Source organism: Chlamydomonas reinhardtii, chromosome 6 (assembly GCF_000002595.2).
Source record: "Chlamydomonas reinhardtii strain CC-503 cw92 mt+ chromosome 6, whole genome shotgun sequence".
NCBI classification, from domain to species: Eukaryota; Viridiplantae; Chlorophyta; class Chlorophyceae; order Chlamydomonadales; family Chlamydomonadaceae; genus Chlamydomonas; species Chlamydomonas reinhardtii.
Genome location: NC_057009.1, coordinates 7308788 through 7331461, shown reverse-complemented (window position 1 = coordinate 7331461; position 22674 = coordinate 7308788). Strand labels below are relative to the sequence as shown.

Genomic DNA, 22674 nt, shown 5'->3' with positions numbered 1-22674 from the left:
TGATTATTTATATTATACATATAGTCTATCAATACAGGCTCCGCAGGGGTCAGGTTGTATTTGGGCCAGCAACAGGAGTTGTTTGCGCAATTCTCGCGCGACGGACCCTCGCGCGAGCGACGCAATGTCAGGCTGAAAATGGCCATTTTCCTGGCGTCGGTTCCTCCATTCCCCTATCAGCATATAGGTAGGCCCAAATGTCCGCAAACAAGCCACCTTGAAGTGGGGGTAGTCCAAAAAGCCTAGCGAAATGCCGACCCGCCAAACATGTCGGCATGCCCACACACGCGCCTGCGGCCAGCGCCCGGCCCGGCCAGGGAGCTCAGCCATCACGTCTAGGGTTGCAAGACGGAATCACACAGCCGCGGGCATTTGTGCGGCCCCCACACGGGCTCAGGGCCCGTTCGTGGCCCCGTCAACACGTGGGGTGGCCGGGCGCCTGGCCACCGCGTGGCCAGAGCGCTGCGATTTTCAGCGGCCCAAGTGCCGCTATGGCATGCTACCTGGGCCATCTTGACACCGCGGTCCGGGCAGGCGCGCGTGCAGAGGGCCTCAGGCACTAGAACGGCACGCACCACGCCGCAGCACAAGCACGCACGCACATGGCGCTCCGAGCTGTTGCCTGCGCGTGTCGCCCGCCGGCACACGCGTTGAATCCGGCCCCTCCCTCGTTGCGCCACGCTGCATGACAGCCTAGGGACCCCAACCTGACGTTACTACCGCATGGCGTCGCGCCTGCACCAAGTGGCGTGCCCGTTCCCCCGCCGTGGCACACACGCAGGCGGTGCCTCGTGCGGCGGGCAGTGTTGCGGGGCGCAGTCGGCGCACTGCTGCACCGCGCCCCCCTGATCTGTGCTGCTCAGGCACGTAGTGATGCATATGCCATACATTACTCCGCACATGGCGGCGTGAGCTGCCAGCCCTGGCCGCCCCTGCCAGTGCTGGGCCCAGCCTCGGAGCCTGCGCACACCCCTGGGCTGGGCGCCGTCCCGGGGGCCCCCATGTGCGACCTGCTCTGCGGAGCTCTGGTCCTGGCCGCTGATGTATACATAGCCAGAGGCATGTGGACGAGTGGCGGGCGGGTTGGGACGCAGCGGAGGGGTTTGGTGGTTCGGGTTGGACGGCGCGTCACGAGGGGAGGCACCGAGTCACGGCACAGCCTGGCACACGTTTGCCCAGTTGCCGGTGACCGGAATGATTATTTATATTATACATATAGTCTATCAATACAGGCTCCGCAGGGGTCAGGTTGTATTTGGGCCAGCAACAGGAGTTGTTTGCGCAATTCTCGCGCGACGGACCCTCGCGCGAGCGACGCAATGTCAGGCTGAAAATGGCCATTTTCCTGGCGTCGGTTCCTCCATTCCCCTATCAGCATATAGGTAGGCCCAAATGTCCGCAAACAAGCCACCTTGAAGTGGGGGTAGTCCAAAGCCTAGCGAAATGCCGACCCGCCAAACATGTCGGCATGCCCACACACGCGCCTGTGGCCAGCGCCCGGCCCGGCCAGGGAGCTCAGCCATCACGTCTAGGGTTGCAAGACGGAATCACACAGCCGCGGGCATTTGTGCGGCCCCCGCACGGGCTCAGGGCCCGTTCGTGGCCCCGTCAACACGTGGGGTGGCCGGGCGCCTGGCCACCGCGTGGCCAGAGCGCTGCGATTTCAGCGGCCCAAGTGCCGCTATGGCATGCTACCTGGGCCATCTTGACACCGCGGTCCGGGCAGGCGCGCTTGCAGAGGGCCTCAGGCACTAGAACGGCACGCACCACGCCGCAGCACAAGCACGCACGCACATGGCGCTCCGAGCTGTTGCCTGCGCGTGTCGCCCGCCGGCACACGCGTTGAATCCGGCCCCTCCCTCGTTGCGCCACGCTGCATGACAGCCTAGGGACCCCAACCTGACGTTACTACCGCATGGCGTCGCGCCTGCACCAAGTGGCGTGCCCGTTCCCCCGCCGTGGCACACACGCAGGCGGTGCCTCGTGCGGCGGACAGTGGTGCGGGGCGCAGTCGGCGCACTGCTGCACCGCGCCCCCCTGATCTGCGCTGCTCAGGCACGTAGTGATGCATATGCCATACATTACTCCGCACATGGCGGCGTGAGCTGCCAGCCCTGGCCGCCCCTGCCAGTGCTGGGCCCAGCCTCGGAGCCTGGCACACCCCTGGGCTGGGCGCCGTCCCGGGGGCCCCCATGTGCGACCTACTCTGCGTAGCTCTGGTCCTGGCCGCTGGTGTATACATAGCCAGAGGCATGTGGACGAGTGGCGGGCGGGTTGGGACGCAGCGGAGGGGTTTGGTGGTTCGGGTTGGACGGCGCGTCACGAGGGGAGGCACCGAGTCACGGCACAGCCTGGCACACGTTTGCCCAGTTGCCGGTGACCGGAATGATTATTTATATTATACATATAGTCTATCAATACAGGCTCCGCAGGGGTCAGGTTGTATTTGGGCCAGCAACAGGAGTTGTTTGCGCAATTCTCGCGCGACGGACCCTCGCGCGAGCGACGCAATGTCAGGCTGAAAATGGCCATTTTCCTGGCGTCGGTTCCTCCATTCCCCTATCAGCATATAGGTGGGCCCAAATGTCCGCAAACAAGCCACCTTGAAGTGGGGGTAGTCCAAAAAGCCTAGCGAAATGCCGACCCGCCAAACATGTCGGCATGCCCACACACGCGCCTGCGGCCAGCGCCCGGCCCGGCCAGGGAGCTCAGCCATCACGTCTAGGGTTGCAAGACGGAATCACACAGCCGCGGGCATTTGTGCGGCCCCCACACGGGCTCAGGGCCCGTTCGTGGCCCCGTCAACACGTGGGGTGGCCGGGCGCCTGGCCACCGCGTGGCCAGAGCGCTGCGATTTTCAGCGGCCCAAGTGCCGCTATGGCATGCTACCTGGGCCATCTTGACACCGCGGTCCGGGCAGGCGCGCGTGCAGAGGGCCTCAGGCACTAGAACGGCACGCACCACGCCGCAGCACAAGCACGCACGCACATGGCGCTCCGAGCTGTTGCCTGCGCGTGTCGCCCGCCGGCACACGCGTTGAATCCGGCCCCTCCCTCGTTGCGCCACGCTGCATGACAGCCTAGGGACCCCAACCTGACGTTACTACCGCATGGCGTCGCGCCTGCACCAAGTGGCGTGCCCGTTCCCCCGCCGTGGCACACACGCAGGCGGTGCCTCGTGCGGCGGACAGTGTTGCGGGGCGCAGTCGGCGCACTGCTGCACCGCGCCCCCCTGATCTGCGCTGCTCAGGCACGTATTGATGCATATGCCATTACTCCGCACATGGCGGCGTGAGCTGCCAGCCCTGGCCGCCCCTGCCAGTGCTGGGCCCAGCCTCGGAGCCTGCGCACACCCCTGGGCTGGGCGCCGTCCCGGGGGCCCCCATGTGCGACCTACTCTGCGGAGCTCTGGTCCTGGCCGCTGATGTATACATAGCCAGAGGCATGTGGACGAGTGGCGGGCGGGTTGGGACGCAGCGGAGGGGTTTGGTGGTTCGGGTTGGACGGCGCGTCACGAGGGGAGGCACCGAGTCACGGCACAGCCTGGCACACGTTTGCCCAGTTGCCGGTGACCAGAATGATTACTTATATTATACATATAGTCTATCAATACAGGCTCCGCAGGTGTCAGGTTGTATTTGGGCCAGCAACAGGAGTTGTTTGCGCAATTCTCGCGCGACGGACCCTCGCGCGAGCGACGCAATGTCAGGCTGAAAATGGCCATTTTCCTGGCGTCGGTTCCTCCATTCCCCTATCAGCATATAGGTAGGCCCAAATGTCCGCAAACAAGCCACCTTGAAGTGGGGGTAGTCCAAAGCCTAGCGAAATGCCGACCCGCCAAACATGTCGGCATGCCCACACACGCGCCTGTGGCCAGCGCCCGGCCCGGCCAGGGAGCTCAGCCATCACGTCTAGGGTTGCAAGACGGAATCACACAGCCGCGGGCATTTGTGCGGCCCCCGCACGGGCTCAGGGCCCGTTCGTGGCCCCGTCAACACGTGGGGTGGCCGGGCGCCTGGCCACCGCGTGGCCAGAGCGCTGCGATTTTCAGCGGCCCAAGTGCCGCTATGGCATGCTACCTGGGCCATCTTGACACCGCGGTCCGGGCAGGCGCGCCTGCAGAGGGCCTCAGGCACTAGAACGGCACGCACCACGCCGCAGCACAAGCACGCACGCACATGGCGCTCCGAGCTGTTGCCTGCGCGTGTCGCCCGCCGGCACACGCGTTGAATCCGGCCCCTCCCTCGTTGCGCCACGCTGCATGACAGCCTAGGGACCCCAACCTGACGTTACTACCGCATGGCGTCGCGCCTGCACCAAGTGGCGTGCCCGTTCCCCCGCCGTGGCACACACGCAGGCGGTGCCTCGTGCGGCGGGCAGTGGTGCGGGGCGCAGTCGGCGCACTGCTGCACCGCGCCCCCCTGATCTGCGCTGCTCAGGCACGTAGTGATGCATATGCCATTACTCCGCACATGGCGGCGTGAGCTGCCAGCCCTGGCCGCCCCTGCCAGTGCTGGGCCCAGCCTCGGAGCCTGCGCACACCCCTGGGCTGGGCGCCGTCCCGGGGGCCCCCATGTGCGACCTACTCTGCGGAGCTCTGGTCCTGGCCGCTGATGTATACATAGCCAGAGGCATGTGGACGAGTGGCGGGCGGGTTGGGACGCAGCGGAGGGGTTTGGTGGTTCGGGTTGGACGGCGCGTCACGAGGGGAGGCACCGAGTCACGGCACAGCCTGGCACACGTTTGCCCAGTTGCCGGTGACCAGAATGATTACTTATATTATACATATAGTCTATCAATACAGGCTCCGCAGGTGTCAGGTTGTATTTGGGCCAGCAACAGGAGTTGTTTGCGCAATTCTCGCGCGACGGACCCTCGCGCGAGCGACGCAATGTCAGGCTGAAAATGGCCATTTTCCTGGCGTCGGTTCCTCCATTCCCCTATCAGCATATAGGTAGGCCCAAATGTCCGCAAACAAGCCACCTTGAAGTGGGGGTAGTCCAAAGCCTAGCGAAATGCCGACCCGCCAAACATGTCGGCATGCCCACACACGCGCCTGTGGCCAGCGCCCGGCCCGGCCAGGGAGCTCAGCCATCACGTCTAGGGTTGCAAGACGGAATCACACAGCCGCGGGCATTTGTGCGGCCCCCGCACGGGCTCAGGGCCCGTTCGTGGCCCCGTCAACACGTGGGGTGGCCGGGCGCCTGGCCACCGCGTGGCCAGAGCGCTGCGATTTTCAGCGGCCCAAGTGCCGCTATGGCATGCTACCTGGGCCATCTTGACACCGCGGTCCGGGCAGGCGCGCCTGCAGAGGGCCTCAGGCACTAGAACGGCACGCACCACGCCGCAGCACAAGCACGCGCGCTCCGAGCTGTTGCCTGTGCGTGTCGCCCGCCGGCACACGCGTTGAATCCGGCCCCTCCCTCGTTGCGCCACGCTGCATGACAGCCTAGGGACCCCAACCTGACGTTACTACCGCATGGCGTCGCGCCTGCACCAAGTGGCGTGCCCGTTCCCCCGCCGTGGCACACACGCAGGCGGTGCCTCGTGCGGCGGGCAGTGGTGCGGGGCGCAGTCGGCGCACTGCTGCACCGCGCCCCCTGATCTGCGCTGCTCAGGCACGTAGTGATGCATATGCCATTACTCCGCACATGGCGGCGTGAGCTGCCAGCCCTGGCCGCCCCTGCCAGTCCTGGGCATACATTAGCAAGGTTGTCAGTTGGGTGTGCGCCCGCGGAGGGTCGTTTCCGCATCTCGGTCATGTAAAAGCATTAAGTATATTTACATGCCAGGGGCCCTGAGCGAGCGCAGTAAGAGATACACCGTACGCCGTCCATACACGGGGATGGGCATGGGGTACGGTGGAAATGCGCATTGCTCATATGCCCAGTCAGGCTCAGGCGGCGCTCAACCACTCGAACTCAAACATTGGACTATCCCATGAACTGTGGAAGGGCGCAGATACAATACCTCACTGCCTTTACACTGACAGGTTGCGCAGGTGTATGCAACGTTAACAGCTTCACGTTGCATGCGCTCCATGCAGGACTACGGAGTAGGGGGCCTATCCCAGCATCCCCTGCGATCAATGCTGGAGAAGTGGATAACTTGGCCCTTCCGACTCATAGCGTGGCAATGTACGCCATTCAGAAAACAACTGCACTGATACGTCAAGAGTGGTAGACTTGCGCAACCAACTCCGAACGAGCCAATACCGGTAACGGGCTTTGATACGTTGCCCTAAACAGTTTATTGTTATGAAGGTATTCGGTGTGTGCTGCCCATAAAGCTGCCTGGGAACAAACCACTTCCGCAAAACCTTTATGCAATGCATCACAAAACCAGTACTTTAAGACTGCGCCGGCGCAGAGCCAGTTCCAAGTGACTGCGTGTGCGCGCCCTGCCCCGGCTCTGCGTTCGGCCCCACACCACTGCCACCTAACAACGCCCCCAACGTGGGGCACTCGCGCATCGTCTCTGTCACCAGTGACCGCGCCGCTTGCTGGTCCTGATCCGCCAGCTGCTCCGCCACCGCCGCGGCCTCGCGCAGCAGTTGCTGCAGCCGCGCCTGCAGATCGCCGTTCACCGGCTTCACGCCGGCCTCCTGCGACGGCGCCGCGCCGGCTGGCGAGGCTGCAGCCGCTGCCGCGCCCAGGTCCGGCCCAGAGTCGTTCACCGGAATTATTTCCACCTTCAAGATCCCCTGAGTCGATGCGGGACCGGCTCCGGCCGCCGCCGCCGCTGCTGGCGCCTGCGTCGTCTCGGGCAGCCCCTGTTGCACGCTGGGGTGCTGGCTGCGGGTGACGTGCTCCTCGTTCAGGTACATGCCCAGCGACTCCACGCGCTCCGCCGTCACAAGCCGCTGCACGGCCCGCAGCGGCGCAGCCAGGTCGTTCTGCAGGAGAGCAAGCAATGGCAGCAGGCAAGCAGGTAGGCGGTTAGCCAGGCACATCAAGACAAGAGGCCAATGCAGGAACCCGTTCGGAGGAGCAAGGGCACCAACGCGCTCAGTGTCAGACCGCTGAAGCCCCACCTGCGAGTTGGGCCGCTTGGTCGCTGGCTCCGCAATGGAACCGGGCGCTGGCGCCAGCCCAGTCTCAGCCGCCACCTGGGCCGCCGCCGCCGCCAGGTCCCCACGTGTCCGCCGCCCACCCGTTGCCACGGCACGAGCAGCCGCGCCGCCATCCCCTGAGCGCCGACCAAAGGGAGAAGTCGCGCCGCGGCGCTGCGCAGGCGCCGCGCCGCTTGCAGTCCCGCTGGGGCTCCCGGCCGCAGCGCCGCCATTCCCGCCCTCACTGATCCTGCCCCCGCCGCCCGGGCTGGTTGGACATCGACCCCCGCCCCCGCTTCCTGCTCCTGATGGCGATGGCGGCCCAATGCTTGTGAACACTTCGCCATGGCTCAGGCGCGCCGGCAGCGGCGGGTCCGCCGCCGCCACGCCGCCGCCAATGACTCCACCGCCGCCAATGCCAGCCAGCGCCGCGTTTAAAGACGGCCCCGAGATGCCAAAGGACATGGTGCTAAGGCCCGCACCCAGGCCGCCTAGCGTCGCGCCAAAATCAAGCGGCGGCGAGGCGGGATCGGACCGGCCGCCGGTGCTGGCGCCAGGCAGCGTGCCGGTGGTGATGGTGCCCTGGAAAGGCGAGCCCGCGCGGATGCTGGGCGGCTGGATGTGCACGGGTGCGTCAGGTGCTCCCGTGAGGCCGCCCAAAGCGCGCCCCGGTGCCGACAGCGGCACGGAGGAGAAGCCGCCCAGGTTTCCCATGCCTGAGGGGCCGGCCTCACCGCCGGGGCGCGCGCCCAGGGGCATCGCGCTGTTGAAGGTGGTCAGGCCGGCCATCCCGGAGCCGGCCGCGGCCGCGCCAGCGGTGTGCATGGTGGCCGGCTGCAGGAAGCCGGGCTGCAGCTGCGTCGCAGGCGAGGCCGGGTTGGGAGAGAGTGTAGGAGGGCCCACTGCGGCAGCGCCGGCCGCGGCAGCTCCAGCCGCTGCCGGTTGCAGCCCCGCGGCAGCCCAGGCGCCAGCTGCAGCGGAGAAAGCTGAAGCGGGGCCGGCGGGCCGCACAGCAGCCGGGGCTTGAACGCCACCTGTGCTGGGCGCCGCGGTCTGCTGCGCCTTGGGGCCATCAGCAACCGCACCGGCGGCCGCCCCTGGCCCTCCCGCGGCGCCGCCCGCCGCAGCGCCGCCCGCCGCCCCTGGCCCTGCCGCCGCCGCCTGCTCCGCCGCCTTGTCGCCCGACTCCAGCAAGAGGTTGGCGGTGGTGCCGGTGCCGGCCAGCATGCCCATGGTGCCGGTGCCCATCAACGCGCTCCAGCTGATGTCCACCACATTGGAGGGCTCGGGCAACACGTCCAGCAGCTCCTGCATGGAGCTCAGGCCGCCCAGGCTCATGGGAGCCGCGCCGCCGTCCATGGCGCCAGCGCCCTGCTGCGCCTGGCCCTGGCCCTGCCTTGGCCCCAGCTGCCCGCCCGCGGCTGCGCCTGCGGTTGCGCTGGCACCACCAGCCGCGGCGCCGGCCGAGGTTGGTGCGGCCGGCTTACGCGTGCCGGCCGCCGCGAACGGGCTTGGGCGCGTGCGCGTTACCCGCGCGCCCCCCGCGGCTTGGGGCGGGTCGCCAGCGCTGCCCTCTGGGCTTGACGCCGAGCCCTGAGACACCGGCCCCGCCTGGTTTGCTGTCGCCGCCTGGCTCGTCGGCCCTGCATCGCTGCTCGGCAGCGCGTGCACTGTGACCACCGGGATCGGTGCAGCAAACTGGGCCTGGTCAGCGCCGGTCATAGCCTGCTGCGGCTGCGCCTGCTGCATCTGCGGCACCTGCTGCAACTGCGGCGCCTGCAGTGGCTGCTGCTGCTGTGGCTGCATAAAGCCACCGTACATGCCCGGCGCCCCCAACTCGTGCATCGCCCCGCCGCCCATCACCGCATTTTGCTGCATCTGCTGCATTTGTTGCTGCTGCTGCTGCATCTGCTGCATTTGCTGCTGCTGCTGCAGCTGGTGCATTTGCTGCATGTGTTGCTGCTGCTGCATCTGCTGCATGTGGTGGTGTTGCTGCTGCAGCATGGCGAGGTGCTCGGCGATGCCCAGGCTCAGGCCGCCTTCCGGCGCCCCGCCCACCGCCATGCCCAGCCCCAGCCCACCTACGCCGCCGCCCGGCCCCATACCGCCCAGGCCGCCGCCGTACGCTACTCCTGCCCCCGGCTGGCCTAGCTGCGCGTGCGGCTGCAGGAATGCATGGTGCGGCGGTGCGGCGGCAGCCACTGTCAGCAGCTGCGAGAGCCCTGCGGCAGTCTGCAGCGGCGCGCCGGGCAGCAGTAGCGGCTGCGACCCCCACGCGCCCGTTTCGCGCACGATGGACATGATGTGCGGCAGTGCGGTTTCCCAGCCCTGCACGCAGCAGGCCACGTAGCCCAGGTACCTGCAAGAATGAGCGGCGGGGACGGCCAGGAGGAGTCACCATGCCGCAACCGCCGGGCCTAATTCCATGTGCTGTTGCGACGCAGTTGCAAGCACGCCCGCGTTTGCCGGCTTGCCAGCCCCTTGCATGCGCCCAAGCGCCAACCCCTGCCTGCGCCCAAGCGTCCCTCGCTCACTTGTACGGCTCGTGCACGATGCCGGGCGCCAGCGGACCCCGTGTCGCCCGCAGCACGTTCTGCACGAAGCTCTGCGCCATCTCCTGCTGCAGCGCCTGGCTGGGGCTGTCCGCGGTGGTGGACGGCCAGCGCGCCGCCGCCTGTGGCGAGAATGCACACAAATTCCATGCAAATGAAGTGCAGCGTCCTTGGCCCTAAATACGTCACCGCACACCCGTATGCCATGCTTGGCTCTTGCTCTGAGCGCTGTCATTACGGTAGCTTGGCGCAGCGCATGAAGAGCCTCCAAAGCAAGCGGAGCTATGCGTTCGCAGCCCAGCCCACACCCATGCAGCCGACCATGTCGGTCGAGTTTGGAGTTTGGACTGACTACCACCAAGCCTATCCGTCCGTTCGCCCAACAGCCCACAATCCCGTGCTAACCACCCCCGACCCCGCATGCCGCCCAGCCCACCTGCTTGAAGGAGGTCATGACGTCCGACACCGCCAGGAAGCTCAGCACGGGCGGGTTCTTCATGCTGGGGATGGCCACCACGAACCCGTCGCGCGCCTCCACCTTGGCGTGGTTGAACTGGGGAGGGGCATATGGAGATTAGGTGCAAGATTAAGGGAAGGGCATGCATGGTGCTGAGGTTCGGTGCAAGATAAAAAGGGGGGCGGCCGCCAACGGGACGGCGCAGGTGTGACGCTGCGACTGATGAAACCCGGAGGCCCGCTGTTATGCGGCTGCGGAATGAGATTCCGGGCCGCCGCTGACGCACCTTTGGCCGGCCCTGCGTGACGCGCAGCGGCCAGCGCACCGCGTACTCCTCCTCCGTCTGCCGCTTCACCGCGCCGCGCTTCTCCACCGCGCGGCAGCCGCACTCCGCGTCCGGCCACGTCACCGCCGGCCACTGGGCCCAGTCGATGCTGGTGTTCGGAAACGCCTCTTGTAGCCGCGGCCCCATCGACTGCGCGCGACACAGCCCACGCATTCTTGCTCAAGGGCACCGACCCAGGCACCATCCACCAAGTATGGAAGTAGCGTACTCCGGGCGCACCTCTCATCATGTGTGCCCCTCCCTTCCGTCACATCCCAACGTTCAACACCACACGCCCAACATGTCTGCCGCTCCGCACCTCGGTCCAGCTCAGAAGGGAGGACGTGATCGGCCCCTCCTCCTCAAAGCCTCGCTCCCCCACCAGCTTGTTCAACCAGTCCCGAGCCGCGGTGTAGGTGGCAGTGGCCACGCCTACCGGTGTCACCGCGGCCAGGTGCCTCGTGCCGTGCCAGAAGCAGTAGGTGAAGGCGCGCCACGCCGCGTGCAGCTGCGGGTCGATGGGCAGGCTAGGGAAAGTGTTGGGGCTGCGCGGCTGCAGCAGGCGCTTGGACAGCACGATGGCCTGCTTGTGGTGCTCCCAGCCCATCTCGGGCCAGAACCAGTCCAGGAACTGCGGAATGGGAGCACGAGCGAGCGGCAGTAATGACATGCGACGAAAACTTTTCGCGTGGTCGCAGTGTCGGGTTGCGCCCCTGCCGACCCAAGATGCTCCTACACGGCAGGCTCGGACTGGGGACCCAACCCGTAAGTACCTCGAGCAATGCAGACATGTACTCCGAAACCAGCAGCAGCAACTGCCAGTCAACGGGCGCCCAGTAATCCTCGGTGCTGTGGTACGGCCCGATGCGCAGGAGCTCCGCGGCCACCTGGTCAAGGGAAGGCATCACACGTAAGACCGCTGCCACATTGTTACATTTTATATTCGAGAAAGGTATGAACCATGGGGCCAGCAAGGTCCTCCCGAGCATGATGGGGCAAGGAGGCAAACGGCGGGGGCGGGGGGACCTGGGTGCCGCTCGCCCACCACGGTTTGGCGACCGGGCACGCCTCGTCAACTTACCCTGAACTCCAGAAGGTTGAATCCTTTATGCACGTTTCCATCGCTGTTGCGTGCCTCCTGCGCGGATAATTTAAGCCCGGCGGCCGGCCGTCGCGGTCAGCGGTCGCCGCGATGGCTGAAGGTTATGGCTGAAGTCTTACCTCAACGTGCGCCGGAAACTTCTCCGACTTCCACCTAGACTTCGCTGACATGGTGCTTTGGTCCTGGTCCTTTAGGATGGCCATTGAAACAAGGGGACAAGCTTTGTCAAAAGTTTGCACCGAGGAGTAAGTTGTTGCGCGGCTCGCTTGAGGCCAAGTCAAAGTACTGTACGCTGTAGCCTGCTCATAAATTCTGCTTGGCCTCCCACTGTCAGGCCCCTTGCACGCGCAGTTGCGAAGCACTTACTCCTCGGGGCCCAGCGTTTTCTCATTGAAGCACTCAAGGTTTCTAACGTAGAAGTTTAGTCTATACAAAAGATTTGAGCCAGCATTTGGTCAGAGCGACATGACACGATTGCCTGGCGCCCCTCAGTGCCCGGCGCTCCTGCGCCCCGTTTGCGCAGCCAGCCCCGGCTTTATCGTCACCCGGCCAAACTGCATTATCGGTACGTGAGAGCTCAGTCGCATGTTAACATCATCAAAGCTTACACTTGACCACGACACGCCAACAATCTGCGCATCTGTGTGCCCACGCCCCACAGTACGTACCCTGGGCCCCCCAGGCACTGGCAACAAGCCAGCATCGGCAGCCAGAAACCATAAGGTCAGTTGGATTTACACACTTCATAGAAGTACGATCCACGAACATGTGTATGTGCGCACAAACCCGCATGTCTCTGGCATAAGCATGGCAAGTGAGAAAACAAACATCCATACAACCACGCGAACCCGAACCGACGCATTATTAGGCGCAACTGCTCCGCGCAGCCTGCGCTTTGGCGCACGTACACCTTGTCCCATAAACCCATCATTCTTGCCATGCGTGTTCCTGCTTAGGTCTGGATGCGGAATGCGGACTCATGCTGGTAGACGGGCTGGGCAAAGCCATGCATTCCGCTACCGTATGCACGTCCAGTACCAATCACACCACACAATACATCCCAGTCTGTCCCGGCCTTGGATTCAAAGTTAAGTCACATACTCTCGTTCGCTATCTCCCATGTTTTAGATTCTCACTGTTGAAACAGGTGGGGATGGTTGCACAACTCAGAGGTCAAACCGTGCCGTATGGCACCGCATGCCAGCACGCAACAGCTAGCTCTGCACGCCCACCGTCTACGGCCGAATGTCCGACCGACCGACCCTTTCACCGACCGGCCAAAGGTCGGAAGACGCGATTACACGCACGCAGCTGGCAACACAACCGGTGCTTCAGATGTTTCTTCCCGTATTACGTATCCGCTGCCAACCTACAGAGGCAAAGGTTAGCGGTGCGCCAAGCGCCAGCTTGTGCGGTTTCGAGCCTCTATCCCGATGTAAGTAGCCACAACAATGTACATAAAGCCACACACACCTTCTCCGAATGACGTCAGCAAATTAAGACACGAACGGGCGTATCAACGATCAGACCTATCCCGACATTCCCATGGCGGTACATGCGGGCTGGAATGCGCAATGCACGACGTGAATGAAACCTCTTCCCCAAACGTCCAGCCATGCGTTAGACCACCATCCGCTGCATTGCATACACGCTGGAGTAGGGCACGCAGCAGTACGGGAGAGCAAACCTCCCGCAAACCGCACGGCAATGATTCTTATGAATACTACGACAATGACAACTCCATTCACGCAAACTGACCCCCACGTGGAAAGCACACAAGGACAGCACACCCTCGCATAGCGTCAACCAGAAAGCCCTAGGGCCCCGCTGCAGACGCTCCACCGTGGGCACTCAATTTCAGGTTCTGGAGCCGTTCAGGGCCTACAATCCCATAGTTGCGTTTTAGACCTCAGTTATACTATCCAGCATGCCTTACCCTTTCCAAATGCTACCCCGCTGCAAGCGAGGCACACAGTGCAGCTGCGGACATTGCGCAACATCCTGTATGTACGTCGTAGCTAGCGTGAGGCCACCGCCATGCCGTTGCCGCTGCCTCCGTCGGCCTTCTCGCACCACTGACCTAATTGAGGCCCCGCGCTGCCGCAATCACATCCGCATCGGAGTTGCCGGCTCGCAGCACAGCCGCCGCGGCTGCCATCGTCGCCAGCGCCGTGGCATCCGCACTGCACGCGTCCGCTGCCGTAGTCTCTACTCAGCGCCATGCACCACTCACACACGCGCACGTACACACACGGTCTGGACGCGCCGCCACCTTACTCGCCCATCCCCTCTCCCGCTGTATGTGCTGCAGGGGTGCTCCTATCCTGCGCGGCGCCATTACCGCTGCTGCCATTTGCTGCGCCCGTGGCCCGGTCAACCAGATGCGCCCGAGCCCTGCTGCGAAGGCGGCGCAGAGCACCAGTTCCCAATCAGGCTGCCTCCCTTCAGCGCCGCCACCACCAGTGCCCGCGTGCCCGCTGGGTCCTGGGACGCCAGCTGTGTCGCCAACAGCTCCGCCTCCCGCAGCAGCGACACCAGCCGCACCTTCAGCTGCTCAGGCTTGGGTGCATACGGCCCGCCGTCCGTGGGCAGATTCGCTGCCGCCACCGCCGCTGCGGCGGCGGCCGTGAAGGCAGACACGTCGGTCGCCGGGCCGCGCGCCTCAGTGCTGCCGTTGCCGCTGCCGCCGGCGCTGCCGCTGACCTGTATCCCCGGCGAGGACAGCGGCAGCGTCAGGCCCGACGGCAGCAGCGTGTTGAGCAGCCGGCCGCTGGGCATCACGCCGCCGACGCTGGCGCTCAGTCCGACGTTGATGTTGCCGCCGCCAGCGCCGATTAGCACGTCCAGTGATTCCACTCGCTCCACGGAGACCACCACGTCCGTCTGCGGTGAGCGCAGTCGTGCAGGGCAGTGGTGATGGGGGGTGAGGGTTATTTGCCGGAGCTCAAAGGAAAAGGTCCCAGCAGTTAAGGAATCGCCGCCCCACCCAAGAGTAGGGGGTGAGAGGTGCGTGCCATACCAGTTGACGCGAGGGGCAGGGGGCAGAAGCAAGTGCTGTCGAGATATGTGCACGCGACGGCCTCTGCAGCACGCTAAATCGGGTACCAAAGGCGCAATGGTGAAGCCGTTATGCCCCACCACCGGTTCATAGCCACGTACTTACGTACGGTAGGCATAAAAACGTACCTGCGCATTTGCGCGCTTCCTCCGGCGCTCGTTCATCGATCCAGGGGCGGACACGAGCCCGGCTGCCGCAGCATCCGCAGCCGCAGCCGCGGCGGCGTCATCCCGCGTGCGCCGGCCTGCCAGCGGCTGCTGCTGCACGTGCGGATGCGCGCCCTGCGAGATGAACGGTCGCGCTAGTGCGGGCGCCAGGATTGTCCGTGGCTGTTGCTGTTGCGCTGCTGCGTCTCCTTGGGCGGCACCCTCCGCGCCGCCTGCCTCGTCCGCCGCATTGGTCGCCTGCTGGTTGGCCTCATCCGCGGTGACCGGAGAGCTTCCAATGGTGGACGAGTCCGGGCTGCTGCCGTCGGTGCCGCCCGAAGTCCCAGTGGCTGCGCCACCGCTACCACGCGCCACAGCGAGGGCCCGACGGAGGGAGCCGCTGCCTCCACTGAAGCCCTCGCCCTCCCCGTCGCCCTCGCCCGCGGCCCCGCTGGCGCTCCGATTTCGGCCGCGACCGCTGCCGCCACCGCCAGCGCTCCCGTCGCCGCCGCTCATTGTCATGGCAATGGTGCGGCCGCCGCTCTCGTCGCTATTCCCGGTCAGGACACCGCCATCTAGGCCGGTCAGAGCCATCGCCGCTGCGTCGTCACCGCTGCCGCCTTCGACTGAGACCATGTCAAACACGCCTTCGCCCTTGCCGTCGCCGGAGCTGCGCTGCTGCAGCGGGGAGGACTCCGGCGGCAGCAGCTGGCGCCCGTCCATGGTGGTTGGCTGCCCAGCCGCCGCCGTGCCCGAGGACCCAGTGCTCAGGAGCAGCGGGGGAGGTGGCAGGCCAAAGGCCGCCGTGGCAGCGGGGGCCGGCACGGCCCCGGCCATATCGGCAGCGGGGGCTAGGGAGGGGCTCGGGCTGTCACCGCCGGCGGCCGCCGACGCGGCCTGCGCCTGCAGCTGCTGCAGCTGTTGGTCCTGCTGCAGTCGCGCGGCTGCAGCTGCGTCAGCAGGCATGATGGTGACCACGGGTGGCTGCATGAAGGGCGTGGTGGCGCGTCCCTGTGCCGCTCGCGACAGGACCTTGCTGAAGTCCATCGTCTGCGGCAGCCCGGACGGCAGCGCTAGGTGCGCCAAGACGCCATCGGCGGCTGCCGCAGCGCCGCCGGCAGCAGCAGGCGCTGCGCTGCCGGTCGCAGCGGCTGCCGCTGCCGCTGCTGCGCCTTCGGCGCCCGCTGCCGCCGCGGCGGCAGCGCCCATCGCAGCGCCGGCGGCGCCGGCGCCTCCGGCTGCCAGAGTGTCTAGGAAGGCGAACCAGGACTGATCCGGCTGCGATGGCAGCTCATCCAGCAGGTCTTGCATGGAGCTGAGGCCGCCCAGGCTCATGGGGGCCGCACCGCCGTCCATGTGCTGGGGGCCTCCGCCCGCTGCGCCGCCGGCGCCCGCTGCGCCGCCGGGGCCCTGCTGCTGCGCTGGCTGCTGCTGTGAGTGCGACTGCGGTTGCTGCGATTGCAGCTGTGGTTGCGGCGGCTGCTGGCCGCCAGCAGGGGGAAGCGGGTGCACTTGCACCGAAATCAGGGTGTTGCTGAGCATGCTAATCGTGTGCGCTGACTGGCCCTGCTGTCCGGACTGCCCCTGCTGCTGGCCCTGCGTCGTCTGCTCCGGCAGCTGCTGGGACTTGTCACCGTTGATGAGCGGCGTGATGATCACCCGTGGCGTATTAGCCAGTTGCAGTTGCTGCTGTTGCAATTGCTGTTGCTGCTGTTGCTGCTGCTGCACGGCCTGCGGGTCAAGCGGCTCAAAGGTGACAGTGGCCCAGGGCTGTGGCGACACGTCGGGAGATGACTGCTGCAGCGGCGGCGGCATCGGGAAGACTGGGAAGGGCGGCTGGGCCGGGAAGTCCGCGCCCGCCGGGCCGGTGGCGCTGAGGGACGGGGGCTTCATGAAAGGCATGTAGCCGCCGCCCGCATGCGCCCCGCCGGTGGCTGGCGGCGCACTGTACGGCACACCGTACTGCTGTCCGTACTGTCCACCCAAGTACGAATTCCCATTCATACCCGGCGGCTGCAGCTGCGGCAGCGGCGGCAGCTGCTGCGGCCCTCCACCGCCACCACCGCCCTGGCCTTGCTGCTGCTGGTGCTGCATGCGCTGCTGGTGCTGCTGTTGCTGCTGCGCCAGCGCCTGCTGCGCAGCGAAGGCCTGTTGGTACTGCGTCAGCTCGTCCAGGGAGGCGCTGGGCGACACAGTGCCGGCGGAGCGGCTGCCGCCGCTGCCCATGGCCCCCGACGTGCTGCGAGTGAAGGGGCTGGGGCGCGTGCGGCTCACCGGTGGCCCGCCGGCGGCCATCTGCAGTGAATTACTGTATTGCTGCTGCTGTTGTTGAGGCGCCATCAGCTGCTGGAACAGCTGCTGCTGCTGCTGCTGCTGCTGTTGCAGAAAGTTCTGCTGTTGCTGCTGCTGTTGTTGTTGTTGTTGCTGCTGCTGGTGTTGCGGCTGCTGTCGCAACGAAAGCGGCTGCAACCCGTTGGCGTTCTGCAGTCCCAGGAGCTCCTGAAAGCCACCGATCACGGGGCCGCCCGTGTTAAGAAACGCAGACAGACCGCCTGCCCCACCGCCTCCGTTCGCGCCGCCCTGCTGCTGCTGTGCGACCGCTGCCGCTGCCTGCTGCAGCTGCTGATGCTGATGCTGGCTCAGCCCACTGGACTGGTGGAGCAGCATCTGCCCCGCCGGCGGCTGGCCGCCACCGCCGCCGCCGTGCTGCTGCTGCTGCTGCACGCCTGGGCCGGCGGCGGAGGGCGGCGGCATCAGCAGCCCCATTGTCATGGGCGCGCCTATCGCCGCGGCGGCTGCGTTGGCCTCGGCTGTGCCGGGGAACACCATCGGCATGGCCCCCAGGGAGGCTGATGCGCGGACCAGGGCCTCGATGTGCGGCAGCGCGTTCTGCCAGCCCTGCACACAGCAGGCCACGTAGCCCAGGTACCTGTGGGCGGCACAGGTGAGCACAGCAGGCGGGTAGGAGCACTGGTACGACGCAGATAGCAGCAGCAGATAGCTGTATGGCTGGGGACTAGCTACTACCAGCGAGGGCGGGCTGCTTGCATTCGTGTATGTTGCAGTGAAGCAAGCACGAAGAATACGGAGCAGTTGTGGTGGACAGGTTCATCCAACATACGGCACATACAAGTGCGATGCCAGAAGCCAAGGACTCGCTTACTTTGTCCCCAGCTTAGCAGCACACATACACACGCACACAAGCATGCTTGTCGTAACTCATAATGACACAGCGCACGGCAGCATGTGCATACGTGTGCACGTGCTGTACGGCTTGTATGCACTGTTGCAGAGCGCTTGCATTATGAATCGTGAAGCGAGCGCTGTGGATGAGACTCACTTGAACTGCTCATGACCAATGCCGGGCGCTAGGGGGCCGCGCGTCTCGCGCAGCACGTTGGTCACGAAGCTGTGCACCACCTCCTGCTGCGCCGCGTGCGCCGGCGTGGAGGGGGGTGCGGACGGCCAGTGCTGCGTTGCCTGTGCATGCAATGTATGGGCAGGTGCGTGTGTATGTCAGCAGGTGTGTGGAGAAAATTACTCAAGCATGCGCGTGCGTGGGCAATCCTGAAATCCCTTAAACTACCCGGAACACCAGGGGCAATACCAGACAGGATTATTGCATCCCCAGGCGGGTGCTCGGAAGAACCGTTACGGATGGGAAATGTGTTAAGTCAGCTGGATGTGGGGAAGCAGGGTCTTAGAAACTGTTCCAAGGGTGGAGGGCGTGCGACGCCATGCGTGAGGATGTGTATGCGTGGACCACGTGCATTGAGAGATGTAAGGCTTTGGCAATTTTTGCTCTTCCGTTGCCGGTATGTAGTGCAGCAGGAGCTATCAAAGTAGTGTGTTGGTTATACTTGGTTAGACCGTCAGAATGAATGTCACGAACTGCTTATGAGGCCTACCTGCCATACATGTATATGTTGGGTGTCTGCCCCGCAGCGGCAGCTGGGTTAAAATTGTAATGGGCACCAACAACCCGCCATCCCCATACGTTACATACCGCATCATAATCCCCGCGCGCGTTCATCCTTTTTACTTGCACATACAATCACAGCAAAAAATGATTCTATCTGCACGCACCCTGCCAGCAGCAGAGGACACGCATGCGCGCGCACTCTTCACGGAACCTTCCATCCAGCGAATGCACGCACGTATGCTCACCTGCTTGAAGGCGCACATGACGTCGCTGACCGCCAGGAAACCAAGGGCGGGCGGGTTCTTGACGGAGGGGATGCCCACACTGAAGCCGTCACGTGCCTCCACCTTGGCGTGGTTGAACTGAGACAGCGGAACAACCGAATGACGTGCGCGCAGGTTGCGTGTGTGAACTATCGACAAGTTGCGCCAGTGTGCGCTAGTGTGCGCTAGATAGTGTGCGCTGGTAGATGCGTGCTGCTGCTGCCAGCATGTGTTCCGTACAGCATTGCTTGCATGCAGGGTGCCAATTATGTCTTTCAATACAAACGCTACAAATAAAATGAGCAGTGCGCTGCTGCCTGTACAACTGCACGGTTCATTCCCCTTATCGATCCAGGTGCGCACATGCTGCTGGTCCGCCGCTGACGCACCTTTGGCCGGCCCTGCGTGACGCGCAGCGGCCAGCGCACCGCGTACTCCTCCTCCGTCTGCCGCTTCACCGCGCCACGCTTCTCCACCGAGCGGCAGCCGCACTCCGCGTCCGGCCACGTCACCGCCGGCCACTGGGCCCAGTCGATGGGCGCGTTGGGGAAAGCGTCGCGCAGCCGCGGCCCCATTGCCTGTTCAAGCCGTCCAATCAAGTGTGATACCGGTGAGCAAGGACGCGCACTGCTGCCAGTATTGCTAGATGGCGGCTGCAGCGCATTGTGTTGGGATACCTTCTCTTGCAAGCTGCATGCCCATGCATCAGCATGATTTTCCGTTTGTGCATGTGCCGCCGTGCCCACCTCCAGCCAGTTCTGCAGGGACGAGACTATCTGGCCGTCGCTCTCAAGCCCCTTATCTCCGACCAGCTTGGTCAGCCACTCGCGCGCAGCAGTGTAGGGGGCTTGCGACATGCCGGCCGGGGCCGACGAAGACATGTGCCTCGTGCCGTGCCAGAAGCAGTAGGTGAAGGCGCGCCACGCCGCGTGCAGCTGCGGGTCGATGGGCAGGCTAGGGAAAGTGTTGGGGCTGCGCGGCTGCAGCAGGCGCTTGGACAGCACGATGGCCTGCTTATGCTGCTCCCAGCCCATCTCGGGCCAAAACCAGTCCAGGAACTGCGGAAGGGAAAACGAAGGTAGCGAGGGAAGGTAATAAAGCAACGTATGGTTACGGGGAGATAGGCGCATCAGGCACTGAATCACCGCAGAGTGACTTGCTTATTGCGATGCAAGTAACACGCACGGTGACCTGCATGTAAAGGAGCGTAGATGCTCCAACGGGTTTGCAGTGGTTTTGCTCCACGCGTGCGTCGTTCACAGGTTACGTGGTTACGGACACGCACCCCCACGCACCACGCACGCCACCACGCACCTCCAACAGCGCAGACATGTACTCGGACACCACCAGCAGTAGCTGCCAGTCCGTAGGTGCCCAGTGATCGTCAGCACTGTGGTAAGGCCCGATGCGCAAGAGCTCCGCGGCGATCTGTGGGGTTGAGTGTGTGCCAAGTTCGGACGGCAGGACTACTGTAGCTGAACACGCAACCGGTTTAGTACTTGAAGCGGCCGCGCGCTTCACATAGCTTGATAGTTAAATAATAATGATCCACACCAGAAAGCACGATCAGCAGGCGCGTAACCCACTGCGCCGACCCGCAACTTTTCTTGCCCCAACCACCCTTAGTCCAGATGATGAACTCACCCGGAGCTCCAGGTGATGCCACCCCCTCTGTATCTTGCCATCTGGCCCCTTAGCCTCTTCCACGTGCGATGGAAAGCGTTCAAGCGCCGATCGCCAGCGACTTGTGCTGGTGGCGCGAGACATTTTGAGCGACGCTGGGGCTGTCCCAAAAGTTGTCCAGCTTTCCCTAGATAATTAAGCTTATCTTACGTACATCTGGTACACTCAGCTTATTAAGGCGCGGCTCAGCTCTGCACCGACCGCGACATTTTTGGCCTGGGTCCAGGCTCAGGCCGAGCTCCTTAAGTACCAGGGTATATTACCGAAAGGTGTTGGTGTATGTATGCGCATATGGTTTTGCCAGTTTAGTGTACGCAGATGTGCAAGGACGCGCAGGGGCCTGTCGGCCTGACCGATCCTTCATTCGTCGCGGTACCGTGTCAACCCGGCACGTCGTTTCTGGGCACCCCCAACATGACAGTGTATCAAGGTGTTGCTTACACCGGATGTGTCGCAATACCCTTCACTGGCCTTGACCTGTGCCATTTCATGAGAAGCGTCAACCTACGCGCATGCGTCGCCTCCCTTTACTCCCGCCCCGACGTCCTTCGATCGTGAGCGGGGGCACATCAGTCCTTCCAGTTCAGCGGCGACCCCGACACAGCTGCAGCTGAACTGCTAGCACGCTGACAGGAGCCCATCCGGCGCCCACGGCATACGTGACGCTGACCTGGGCCCCAGGGCCCTTCGCCAGTGCCGCGTCCTTACTTCGCCAACCTGCTTTCATCTGAGAGGATGGTGCTGCACGTTATGGTGACGTGGCGCATAGGACACAGCGGTCTGCTGGAGGACGTAGCCCAGGATTTGAATCTTAGCACGAGGTGTAGACCGCCGGCTCGCCCCACGCTCCACAGAGCAGCACCTGAAAGGACCCCAGCCAACACAGTGCTCGCTCCTATACGGTCTAGAGCAGATTCCGCTCGTGATGAGCTCCGTTAGCAGGCCCCTGTTGTAACCAATGCAATACCTACGGCCACTCCGGCGACAGAGGCACGGCGCATTGGCCACCCCGCCACCAGGCAGCATGCGCGCGCGCGGCATACACGTGATATGGGTCACACGCCTTGCCACTCTACGAGGCGATCCCACCACCCACCCCCAGCATCCCAGCCCGGGTGCGCTGCCTACATCGCCTTCCTCGCTGTGCAGTCACCATCCAGCTTTCCGCCCCTAAATAGGAGCGCCCAGGTGGTGGTGCCAGAGCCGGCGGGCGCCGCCGGGACCATGCTGGGGCCACCTGCTTACTGAGTTACTGAAGCTGTGCAGATGTACGGTACGGCCTTGACTACTGGGAGCGCTGCCGCCGATGCAGGAGCTGGAGGAGGTACCCAGCACCGGAGAGGCGGAGACTGGTGCATCAACGCGCCGCTGTGGCCCACGCTCGGTCTAGAGCAGACTGGCGGGCGCAGGTCCATGGCGTGCTTTTGCGCCATCCATTATTAGTGCGGCTGTCCTCATCAAAACCATGCCAAGAATGGTTGGCCGCTGCACGGCCCACCGCTCACGCAATCCGCCTGGCGAATGAAGCTGCCGAAGCTGTATGTCCGCATGGCTAGGTCCACGCACCTAGCTAGGCAGCGCGGCGGCGGCACGGCCTGTCCGCCTCCGTCCACGAGGACCGGACGAGCGTGCCAGGCCCACTGCCCCTTTTGGCGGGAAGACCTACCGCCGGCAGCAGCAGCAAGCCGCGACCTTGGTTGCCAACAAGGGCACCCTGGCGCGGCTGTGGCAGTGCCCCACCCTCCGGTGCAGGAGGAGCTGTGGCCGCGGCTGCTCGGGCCCCAGGGCTCCATGGGCGCGTGCACCCAATGCCAGGCTGTCCCAGGGCGCAAGACATTGAGGATATCCCGCCGCGTGCCAGTGCACCGGGCCATGGCATTTGCTGGCAACGCCCTTAGCGTGTGAACCTAGTTAGCCCTTGCTATTTGGTGATCTTGGACGGCGCTCAAAGTATCTAGCAAGAACAGGCCTGCCTTGGGGGCGCATGCAGGAGGGCGGGGGCGGCAAGGGCCGGGGGAGGGGGTGGCGGGCGAAGCGGCGAAACGCACCAGGCCACAAGGCCGTCGGTTGTCGGTTGCAGGAATGCAACAAGACGATCCATACGCAGCCTGAGCGT

General features: G+C 64.5%; 3 protein-coding genes across 5 annotated transcripts; 1 reads left to right on the top strand and 2 right to left on the bottom strand.

Moving 5' to 3' along the window:
• Window positions 1-5619: 5619 nt before the first annotated feature.
• Window positions 5620-11911, bottom strand: CHLRE_06g298850v5 (uncharacterized protein). The gene is made up of 9 exons (XM_043063564.1): window positions 11606-11911; window positions 11466-11522; window positions 11158-11271; window positions 10704-11015; window positions 10346-10534; window positions 10039-10155; window positions 9585-9724; window positions 7033-9409; window positions 5620-6894 (listed from the first exon to the last, which is right to left on the bottom strand). The coding sequence occupies exons 1-9, from the start codon at window positions 11654-11656 to the stop codon at window positions 6349-6351; spliced, it is 3903 nt and encodes a 1300-aa protein (XP_042924270.1). The 5' UTR covers window positions 11657-11911; the 3' UTR covers window positions 5620-6348.
• Window positions 11912-12078: 167 nt separating this feature from the next.
• Window positions 12079-20821, bottom strand: CHLRE_06g298800v5 (uncharacterized protein). 3 transcript variants are annotated; one of them, XM_043063560.1, is made up of 8 exons: window positions 20520-20821; window positions 20190-20303; window positions 19622-19933; window positions 19265-19453; window positions 18858-18974; window positions 18031-18170; window positions 14673-17619; window positions 12079-14369 (listed from the first exon to the last, which is right to left on the bottom strand). In XM_043063560.1, the coding sequence occupies exons 1-8, from the start codon at window positions 20640-20642 to the stop codon at window positions 13860-13862; spliced, it is 4452 nt and encodes a 1483-aa protein (XP_042924268.1). In that variant the 5' UTR covers window positions 20643-20821; the 3' UTR covers window positions 12079-13859. The 3 variants fall into 3 exon arrangements, with proteins under 3 accessions (XP_042924268.1, XP_042924269.1, XP_042924267.1); XM_043063561.1 differs by lacking the exons at window positions 12079-14369; window positions 14673-17619; window positions 18031-18170 and adding an exon at window positions 18677-18777; XM_043063562.1 differs by lacking the exons at window positions 18031-18170; window positions 18858-18974; window positions 19265-19453; ... (1 more) ...; window positions 20190-20303; window positions 20520-20821 and having other exon boundaries at window positions 14673-17511.
• CHLRE_06g298802v5 (uncharacterized protein) lies at window positions 17622-18670 on the top strand. The gene has a single exon (XM_043063563.1). The coding sequence runs from the start codon at window positions 18049-18051 to the stop codon at window positions 18259-18261; it is 213 nt and encodes a 70-aa protein (XP_042924266.1). The 5' UTR covers window positions 17622-18048; the 3' UTR covers window positions 18262-18670.
• Window positions 20822-22674: the final 1853 nt, after the last annotated feature.

Excerpts from the sequence above, each read along its gene's own strand:
- CHLRE_06g298850v5 (XM_043063564.1), bottom strand. The coding sequence starts at position 11,656 with ATGTCAGCGAAGTCTAGGTGGAAGTCGGAGAAGTTTCCGGCGCACGTT. Across the intron at positions 11,523-11,605 it reads AGTTTCCGGCGCACGTTGAG|GAGGCACGCAACAGCGATGG; the intron begins GTAAGACTTCAG and ends TTATCCGCGCAG. Across the intron at positions 9,725-10,038 it reads TCATGACCTCCTTCAAGCAG|GCGGCGGCGCGCTGGCCGTC; the intron begins GTGGGCTGGGCG and ends TTCTCGCCACAG.
- CHLRE_06g298802v5 (XM_043063563.1), top strand. The coding sequence starts at position 18,049 with ATGCCGGGCGCTAGGGGGCCGCGCGTCTCGCGCAGCACGTTGGTCACG.
- CHLRE_06g298800v5 (XM_043063560.1), bottom strand. The coding sequence starts at position 20,642 with ATGTCTCGCGCCACCAGCACAAGTCGCTGGCGATCGGCGCTTGAACGC. Across the intron at positions 20,304-20,519 it reads GGCATCACCTGGAGCTCCGG|ATCGCCGCGGAGCTCTTGCG; the intron begins GTGAGTTCATCA and ends TCAACCCCACAG. Across the intron at positions 19,454-19,621 it reads CCCTGCAGAACTGGCTGGAG|GCAATGGGGCCGCGGCTGCG; the intron begins GTGGGCACGGCG and ends CGGCTTGAACAG.